At 48.9% G+C, this 10,354-nt stretch overlaps 1 protein-coding gene across 1 annotated transcript in view; it reads right to left on the bottom strand.

The window, feature by feature from the left end:
• The window catches only part of TNFRSF21 (TNF receptor superfamily member 21), a 51,679-nt gene extending 41,529 nt beyond the window's left edge, over positions 1-10,150 (bottom strand). The window contains exons 1-3 of the mRNA XM_068168148.1: positions 9,932-10,150; positions 3,694-4,348; positions 1,167-1,664 (exon numbers count right to left, since the gene is read on the bottom strand). Of these exons, the coding sequence (XP_068024249.1) occupies positions 1,167-1,664; positions 3,694-4,348; positions 9,932-9,979 (1,201 nt within the window). The 5' untranslated portion in view covers positions 9,980-10,150. The remainder of the gene's footprint in view (positions 1-1,166; positions 1,665-3,693; positions 4,349-9,931) is intronic.
• Positions 10,151-10,354: the final 204 nt, after the last annotated feature.

Raw genomic sequence — 10,354 nt, forward strand, 5'->3', positions numbered from 1 at the left:
AAATGCATTAATGAAAGCAAACAAAGCATAGGTCTATTCAGCAGCAGGAAGAAGACAGTGCATGACAGAAGACACCCTACTCAAAGCCGCCTTTGCTTTGTACTTAAGCACTCAAGGATGACTTTCATCAAGAACTGATCTCTTAAACCTTCCAATCTTTTTTTCCAATCCATTCATTGTTTGCTCCCTCCCTTATTAAATGTGCTTTTCTAAAGGTTAACTGCAAACGGATGTTTAAGGTTGAGCAATCTCAACCCCATGTAAGGGCTCATCAGTGCTGGCTGCAGTGCAGTGCACAGGATAAGGGGGGGGGGGGGGGGGGGGGGCAAATTGCCACCATAGCTTTGCAGAGGAAGAACCATGCTCCTGCTAGAGAGATCACGGCTGCTTGGTGTCATGTCACCATTAATTTATTATTGATTTTTACAAATTTTAATTACCACAATGGGTCATCTTTAAGGTGCCATCAAAAAAGCTGACAGCAAGTCATCCATCAAAAGAACCAAACACATTACAAAGTAGAGCCTCCAGGAAGACCTTGTGACACTCATGAAGCCATATGCCTCCATGAAACAGCCTTTAAGGAAAACATTCCTGTTTCCAATATGGGTGAAGAAATGAGGGCACAAGCCAGCAGCCAGGATTTAGGGGTAAGAACCTGAAACTGAGGCAGTGCCAACAGGGGAGGTATGACTCAGCTGTCCAGAAACAGATGGGGGAGGGAAAGACAGAACGAAAGACAACCAGATGCATGCCTGAGTCACACAGAAAATAGAGACTGTGAAACAGAAGAAAAGTTGCAAGGGGGGGAAAACACCCCAAAACCAAACCAACCAACCAACAACAACAACCCAACACACACAAAAGAGCCTTCATTCAAGATTCTTCTACTAAGGATAGGTGGGAAGATGAAAAAGAGAAGCTGGAGCAAGCAGGTGACACAAACCCTTCCTTCAGCAGAAGGGAAACACCATGGGCACAGGAAGCAGGAGAAGCTATGGATGAAGAAGTATCTGAGGAAACAGTATATGGGCTTTGTTCTTTCTACAAGACCCAGCAAGTCAGAAAAGCAACTGGTCACTGGACGTGGAAGCAGCCCCACAAAGCACCATGCAGAATGGTTGGAGAGAACACTACCCACCACAGCCCTTGTGGCTACTGCTCACCATGTCCATTGCAGTAATAGATCCATTTCTCCCTATTCTGTGTGGGGATGGTGGACTTTTTCATAATAGCTTTTTCCACAATGGCATTAGGATCTTGCCTGGGTCCCTTCTTCAGAGTCCGTGAGCTCCTCCTGACACTGCAGACAACAATAACTACCAAGACGAGCAGCAGGAAGAGGACAATCATCCATGGCAAGTGTTCGTTGATGTCGAAGTGCTGGTGGACATTCTGTGAACCTCGCCAGGGGGGCCTGTATGGGACGCTGGACTTCTCACCGCCCATCATCTCCAGAGGTGGCTGCTTCTCCAGTGCTTGGCTGGTTTGCTTATGCCGGTAGCTCTGAGCCTGGCTGGCGGCCCCGGAGCCCACAAAGGCCCCGTTGGCACCATTTGTCTCATTGGCCAAAGTTTCATTGTAGTAGCCTGCTGGCTCCACCATGCTGCTGGGTGTACGCGGCGTTGGAGAGGGGGCAAAATCAGGAACTGAAGAGTTCAGACCTGCGAAAGGAAAGGAGAGTTAGGTGTCACAGCACTGGAGACGTGATATGGCATCACATCACGGTGTAAGGCCTGCCTGAGCATTTGCTTGGCCTTAAGACAGAAACCCAATGCCACACAGCAAGAAAGGGAAGAGGTGAAGTTGAGGTTTGGCTCTGGGAACAGATGAGTACAGTTACAGAGGCAGGTTAAAGGGAAAATTGACCTTTGTTGGCTAAAAGGCTAGTGGCAGCTCATTTGAAAAAAAAAAAATAGTTATTGAAGGCATGTGGTCAATCTCTGTTTGTCCCACATTCAGTACTTCTCAGAAAACCTACAGCTTTGAGGGAGTTGGGTTTTTTCTTTCTTAGGTTTATGGTTAGTTTTTCTCCAGTTGTGGAATGTGGTATTTGAACTAGAAACACATGACAATTTAGAGGTTTTTCTTATCTCTCCAATGGGTTTTTAAGGATACACTGCAAGCAGCTAAGGATGCATCAACTGAAAAAGAGGTTTCTGAAGAAAGAGAAGCAATCAAACTTCTTAAGATCTACTTTCTCTTTTGAGTTTTCTTATCAACCAACAGCTCTCGGACCTCAGCCAAATGCATGACCAAAGCCTGGTGAGAAGAGGAAGGGCTTTTGCAGCAAAAACTAAAGCTTGGCTTGAAAACTTGACTTTTGAAGATCATATCTCATCCCAGTTGAGCCAGAGAGTGGGTGTAATCATACCTTTAACCTGGAGAAGACTGAGAGGAGATCTTATCAATATCTAAAGGGAGGATGTCAAGAGGATGAGGCTAGATTCTTTTCAGTGGTGCCCAGTGACAGAACAAAGGGCAACACGAACAAACTAGAACACGGGAGGTTCCATCTGAACATGAGGAACAGCTTTTTTCCTTTGAGGGTGACAGCACTGGAACAGGCTGCCCAGAGAAGTTGTGAAATCTCCTCCTCAGGAGACTCAAAATCTGCCTGCGTGCAATCACTGCTCTAGGTGAACGTGGTTTAGCATGGGTGTTTGAACAGATGATCTCCAGAGCTCACTCCCAAACCTTAACATTCTGTGACTTGCCTGTTACCCAAAATACTCTGACCAGGACACAAACAGGGAAAATGCTTTCCCTTTTACTTAATTGCCTACTGTTGATTTCAATTTCAGGGAACACCCTCGTGTCTTCTCTCAGTGATACACCAATGCCATAGCCATCTTTGAGACCCAGCAAGGGAGAGGCACTGGGAGCTTACCACTGTCAATACTTCCCTTCTGTTGCATTCACCAGCTCAAGTGTACAGGCGACCAGAAGTTGCATCTTTTTGACCAAATGACCCATGTGAGATATTTATTGTAAAAAGGCTGCTTCCCAGGAAGTGCTGAGTACCACCTCAAATGGAGTCCCACAGTACCACTGGAACCAACCATGGATTAAGCATCTCCAGTAAAGACTCTGAAGATGTATCATTTCCGGTTACAGAAGAAAATGGTGAATTCAACCTGATTTTTCCCACCAGTGATAAATAATAGAAAACTTAGAGGTTAAAGATAAAATTTATGGCACAGTCTAGGTCCTGGAGCACCTTTAGGGTAGCAGTTCCTTTTCAAGCCAATATGCTGGCATAGTAAGGGAAAAAAGGCAGCAGGAAAGCAGTAAATTCATTGGGACAGACATCTGGTGGAGCTAAACTCTTCTCCTGCTGAGGTTTTCCTGCTGCACTCTTGTCAGATTGGCCACAAACACACAAAGATTTGTACCAGCACAATACACAGATGGAAGAAGTGATCGGGGAGCATGATTTCCTTCCAGTCCAAACAGTAGGACAGCCGGGAGTACAATCATTGCTACGGCTTTGGTGAAAGCATCACTAAACTTGGTTTAACACAAGTGAGGGCACAACCTGATGTTCTCTGAAGCTGCCATCTGGACAAGAAGCAAAAGCACCATCCACACTTTAGAGTAGGCTGTCCTTTAACACCCTAAAGCCAACCCTGACTGAGGCAGAAATATGAGCCCACAACCAAACTGTGCCTGCATTTCAGTGGTAGACATTACCTTTGGGAAGATGAGTAGTTGGTGGACCTTCATCGGGCTCTTCACCCACTTCAGTGCTCAATGAAGTCAAAGATGTATTCAGAAGAGACGCTGGAGAACCACATACATTGTCACTCTCCTTCGTCCCTGGCTTGATCACCACCATGTTTTTCGCAAAGCAGTCAGTGTATGTTTTGCACTTCTTCACACTAGAAGGCACATCAGAAAAGGTACCACGAGGGCACAGCTTGCACCTAACATCTTCTGTCTCGGTTCCTTTCTTGCGGACGCCCCAGCCGACTGGGCACACCGTGTAAGGGACACAGGTATCGTTTGTCTGAAATGTACCAGACAGGCAAGCACACTCGCGGTCATTCAAGGCAGTACAATGAGTTTTCTCAATCATTGGCAGTTCACAAGGTTTTCTACAAGGGTGGCACCGCTCTATGCCATTCTCATGCTTAGTAAAGGTCCCATCTGGACAAGGGCTGCACTCTCTTAAGGTACTCTTCGTACAATGTTTAGACACGTAGGTTCCTGCAGGACATTTGTCGCAGATCAGCTCTTTGTTGGTGGCACGGTCGAGGTGGCGGTACTTGCTAGGAGGGAGGCTGATGGCACTCTGCTCAGAGGTCAGCTTCAACTGGCTATCAGTGGTGCCAAGGAGCACGAGCAGCTGAAAGACAGACAGGAGGTATTTATTAACAGTGGCATGCAACCATGGCCCTCTCTGCCAGAGATCCCTTGCAACATCACAAGAGATGGCTGTAGTTTTGTCCAGGGGGGTTCTTGTGTTGTTTATAAATTATAAATACAGGTAAATATTGTATATTTTGTACATATTCACTGCATTTCATAGTTCTAGATTGTAATTTTGCTTGTAAATATAGCTTCATTTGCTTCCAACTGAGCTGGTCTGGCAATTTTATTTTGGGGGTAATTTCAACCCACCACAATGGCCCAGAGCTGTGAGACCACAGAGATGTTTCTACACCCAGGAGTGTGAGGTCAGGGTGGAAGAGAACCACTGCAGAGAGCAACACACTTCCCCAACACACTTCCCCAACACACCACTGGCTACAATTATAACTCCTTAAACTTGATACCACACTTTGCAGTGAGACTAAGCATCATTTACACTGCAACACTGCCACAGCAGTATATACTGCTAATTGTGTTTCAGCAGTACTTGCTACCTGGCCACCTCAGAGAAATTCAGACCAGGTTTGCATTTCAAGGCTGAGATGCTACAGCACGAGCCAGGAACTTCCTGAAAAGGCCCAATAAAAATAAAATAAAAAAACAACCCACGACGTGCAGGTGGCAGCTCTGACCTGTAAAACTCTCCTTCTCTGTATTTGGTAATCTGCATTTGTTCAAATAGTTACCTTTCAAAATTATGCCAACCAGGATGAAATCCAGGCTAGCAGCTGTTACAGACTATTTCTCAGCCCCTCTACCCTCTCATCATTTTTATGATCTTATGCAAGCATAGGGTTTGGTGAGACTACAAGGGATGTTCTGCTCTGACCCTCCAACTACATTTGAACTACTACTAATCTCCAAAAGAAGCTCCATCTACCAAGCAGGACCTCCGTTTGCTCCAGAGGACCTCTGCCCATGGATTTCATGTCATTTATGCCAGCGGAGATAAGGCACTGGGGACAAAAGGCATATCAAAAGAGAGGCTGAAACAATCTCATTCAAGAGGCAAAGCAACTGAAAAATTATTTTCAAACAGCAGCAGCAGGTTGAGTTGGGAGGGTGTGAGAGGAACAAGCCAACATCACCTTGAACTTCCAAAGGTGCTTTCCTATGCTGAAGGTAAAAAGATGAAAGATCCCAATGCTTCTCAACTGCACAGCCAGGCACATAAATCGCTTGGCTATGTTACACAACCCCTCATCTCTTGCTTCTGCTACCTACTCTGGGCTATAAGCCAGCAAGAATATATCAGAAGGGGAAAAAAGAAGATTTAAAAAAAAAAAGCCTCCCAACAACATGACTCTGCAGAAGGCACATCGCAGCAGAGCCACAAGCCACACCACATCATTTTTGGTGCGGTCTCTTGCTTTCTGGAAACACAGAGCACATTTCTGTTTCACCTACTAAATAATTTACAGCTCAATATTTGTACAAAACACTTCAGTTTTTATTTATTTTTGTCCTGAAGCAGCAATTCCAGAGCAGGCAGAAGCAGGCAAGCCCACAGGAGCTGACGAGGATCCTGCACCGGCCAGACTACTTACAGCATGTCAAATTAACAAGCAGGGTTGCTCTGGCAGGCAGCAAAGACTTATAGGATGAATTTCATTTTTCCCCTCCCCTAAGACATGATATAACAAAGTGCTTAGCTGGCTCCAAGGAAACCTGCCACCACCCCTCAATCTTCATGGCACAACTCTGAATTATCAAACTAGACACAGCAGGATCTGGCTTCCTGAGGTTGCACAGGGCGTTGCATGTTACCCATCCTCCTCCCTGTGCCACGCATTGAGTGGGACAGGGCATTGGGAGAGGAATACACACAGCAGCTTTCCTGCCTTACAGAGGATGAGCTGTGTCTTGCTACCTCTGATTCTGAATTCTCTGTCTGCGTGAAGCCAAACCTCAGGAAATCCACACACAACCCAAATAAAACATGTGCCACAGGTCCCCTCCTGGTCTCCCTTCTCATCTCCAGCGTCTTTCCATCACTCAGCTGGGTAACTAAAGCCAGTGGGACTTGCACTACCATAACAGCACCAGGTGTTTGGGTTTTGTTAGGTTAAATTTCTTTTTTTAAACCCTATCTCAAAGCAACACTGGTGCCTTTGGATATCTCTAGATCTTCAGCTGCACACACACTTCCAATAGAGACAACAGCAACTCTGAGCAGAAGAAGACTAAGCAGTGTTGAACACCTGCTATTTTTTCAGACTGATACTTCTGCTCCCTAAAGAAAACCCAACTACTCACATTTTGTGTCTGGGACCACTCAGATCTCTGAAACAGACAGCCAGGAGCAGGAGCCAGGACACTCAACAGAGAAAAAGTGTCTGCTGGTTTGGTCTCTCATCCTCAGGATTGCTGCTGCGCACAAAACTAGATCTTTCTGGCTGATATATCCAGCTTTGGTGAAAAAAGCAAAGAACTAAGCTCTGCTTAGCCACTGGATAACACTTCATTACTGCAATACCAGAGAAAGCATATAGGGTAAGAATGCAGAAAAATAGGAATCAGTGCAAGACAACACTGAGGAGTAGATTTGGGTTTAAGCAGTTTTGGTGCTGTTCTCTATGCTCACCTCAGCATAGGAGCAACTCTGAAACCTAAAGCAAAAAGGGTCAGGTAAGACAGTGTGGCCACAATCCCAACAAGCATCTCCAGCTCAGCATCAATGCCCTGCACCACATGGGTGAAGATGCTTCCCAGCCAGCCCCACCTATTCCAGCAAGTGGAGGTTTTAAGGTACGAAGAAAGCAGATCAGGCTGGGGAACACTCTCATTGTCAACTCCTCACATCAGGGAAACAGCTCAGTCAAGGGGACCTTCACACTTGACTGCAAACAAATCCTTGAACCAGCAGCACCCCAGAGCTGACACGAGCATGACCCACTTTACCACCACCCAGCTTGACAACTCCATCTCAATGATCACACCTATGCCATGGTTCCATCACCCTCTTAACTGCAGGCTGCAAGAGAGACCTGATGGGCAATTTGGACAGCAAATAGATTTAGGGGGCTGCAAGTTTTCTGAGCACACGCATGGGGGGATGTGGCTGGGAATACACTGGCCCATTCAGGACCCAAACCCACTTGGTGATCCAGTGAAACAAAACATCAGAAGAAACTTGGCTCATCAACAGGCATTTGAATCCTGAAATGGGGTGACACCCTGAGACAGTCATAACTGTTGTGCATAGTGCTGTGCAGGGTGCTGTCCTGCCACCAGTCCCACAGAGAGGCGGCAATAAACCTGAACAACAATTAAAAATAAACCCAAAACTGAAAAAGATACAAAAGCCAGTTAAATGAAGGGCACTCAATCCCAGCAGAGAAGAGCAGAAGTAGAGAGCTGTAAGTGAGCATGGACCAACAGTACTAAACTGATACCCTGGAAACCGTTTCCCAGAAAAACCAGTAAAATTTGGTGGAAATGGCAGCTGGCTCCATGGCAATGCCTTGGCACAGGTCAGGGACAGGCTCCACAGCCCACCACCCTTCCCAAAGATCAGCTGCACCCTCTGCCAACCAGCACCGGGAAGTCACTTGTGACATTAAAGGAGAAAAAACAAAATCTAAAACCCAGAAAGACAAATAAACTGGTCTGAAGTTGTACAGTAACTTTGCAGACAGGAGGAGTCCATCTCCTCTCCCACTCCCTGTAAAAAGGATCAAGTTACACACTCTGAAACAAGTTGACTGTGAGGAGTGCCCAAGAGCAAAGCAAGTTTCTGCTTCTTGCAGTGTGACCAGCTCAGGGTTTGTGAAGCCGACAGTCCGGGGCTTACCCTGCTCAGCAGTCCCTTTACCACATCTCAAGAGGGAAATACAGGCAGCCAAACATGCCAAGGCAGCAGCACCAACTGGGACCACATTTGGTCCCTGTGAAGGAAAACCCAGCAGCTATTCCTATAGGCAGTGCCAACCTGATCTTCCAAGCCATCACCAGCAGCCACAGTTTTGCTTCAAGCAAATTAAATCCCTCAGGCCCAAGTTGAAGCAAAGCAACATCCCATCGTTTTGCAGCAAGGGCATCAAGGGAGATGGTGGAAACTACCATGCAGCAGTCAGCAGGTGCCCAAAGCCCACACCAAGGAGGGGAAACTGCAACCAGCCTTATGCAATCATGTGAAAAACAAACAGCTAGGCAGATACAGGTTTGCTGCACCCATAAGAGATCCACCAACTACTGATTTGAACACACTCCTATTGGGCTGGAAAAACATTGACTCCTTGTGGGGCCAAAGGGAATTGCCCAAGGTTCTGAAGATGAAGATGTCTGATGAAGAAGCCCTGGCTGGTGGCCAAGGGAGCATCCTGCCAGCTCATGAGCAAATGGGAATTCTGTCTTATAGCTCATTTGCTCATGCCATCACCCCACACAACGGTGACACACAAGCAATATTTGTGTGTGCTTGCTCAGAGCCTGGTTTCCTTTTGCAATATTTCTGCTGTATTTCCCTACACCTTTATATCATTCTTTTCCCTCCATACTCACCATTCCAAACTGACCTCCAGAAACCCAGCTAAAGCTCAGTATCTCAAGCTCCCCAATAGCATCTCATTTTCACACAGCAGATTTTACCTCTCCCAGCAGGAAATCAGTGCTCAGGAGCACCAGCCAGCACCATACACCAACTCCATCTGCTTCACCACTGCACAAAGTCAACCTTTGCCTTCAAAGTGATGAAGCTGTTTCCCGGCTAATGCTCTCCCAGCTCTAAATTATTTTTGGTTTATTCCGATTCCTGTAGAGCCAACACCAGCTTGCTAAGATCCACCTTGAGTTCAAGAACAAGTGCACTCCTTGGTTACACAACCCAGCCGCAGCTACTGCAGCGCGTGCCTGACACACCGAATTACTGTCTCTCCCCAAAAAGACAGGATGTAGCCCTGATGTGCTGATTAGGAAGGACCCTACCTGGGTAGGTAGAGCTGGAGGTGAACACCCTAGGAAGAATTTCTGTGTTAACTCAGGGCTGCTGCCTGCGACTAGCAGCAGTGAGTTCTGCTGACCATCCAAAGGGTGGCAAGAGATGCCAGCTGGGGGTGGGGATGGATGGATCTTAGCCCAGTGCCAAGCGGGGCAGAGGGGTGAAGCAAAGATCCGCTCAGAGCTCGAGGTGCGGCATAGCCCTGGATGAAGTCTCCAGAGAGGATGCCGCCCTTTGCCCGCCTGCAGTAAAAATGGGATGGAGAGGATGGAGAAGGGGACACTACAACCAGCTGCGGAGTGCAAGGGCTGGGGCAAGCAGCACCCCTCGGGGAAGGCAGAGGGGAATACCACACACCTCACAGCGCGGAAGAAAGGAAGGACATCAGAACACCCAGATACACACACACCTTCCCAAAAACACATCACTGCCTACCTGCCCCCACCGCGGCAGGCAGCACACAACACCCCGTAGCCGGGCAGGCGGGGCGGGCGAGCAGCCCCGCACTGCAGCACATCCCGCCTTCCACCGCGGACACGCGGATCTTGCACGGGCGGCGCCGCTGCCCCCGCGGAAGGCGCAGGGACGGAGCGACACACACACACACCGAACACTCACCATGAAGAAGCCGGCGGCGGCGATCCGGCACGCCGCGGCAGCCCCCATGGTGGCGGCCGGAGCCGAAGCCGGGGCCGCCGCGCAGCGCAGCGGGGGGCTGTGGGCGAAGCACTGCCCGTCCAGCCGCGCTGCCTCACACAGCGGGGCGGGGGGCCGCCGGCGGTCGGCGGCGAGGGGGGCAGGCTCCCATGGCGGCGGGCCGGGGCCGGGGCCGGGGCCGGGCGGGAGCCCTGCCGCCCGCCGCGCTCCCACCTGCCTGCGGCGCCGCCGGCTGCGCACTGCCGCGGCGGGGCGGTGCGTACGTAGGGCGGGGCGGCGGGGCGGGGCTGCCTTTGTGGCGTCACCCGGCTGCGCAAGCCGGCGCGCAAGGGCGCCCCCCGGCTTAGCCCCGCGCAGCCTGGCGCCCGCCTCAACATCCCTTGC

This window comes from Melanerpes formicivorus, unplaced genomic scaffold (genome assembly GCF_026170545.1).
Source record: "Melanerpes formicivorus ecotype bairdi unplaced genomic scaffold, bMelFor1.0.p_v2 SCAF_133, whole genome shotgun sequence".
Classification (NCBI taxonomy): Eukaryota; Metazoa; Chordata; class Aves; order Piciformes; family Picidae; genus Melanerpes; species Melanerpes formicivorus.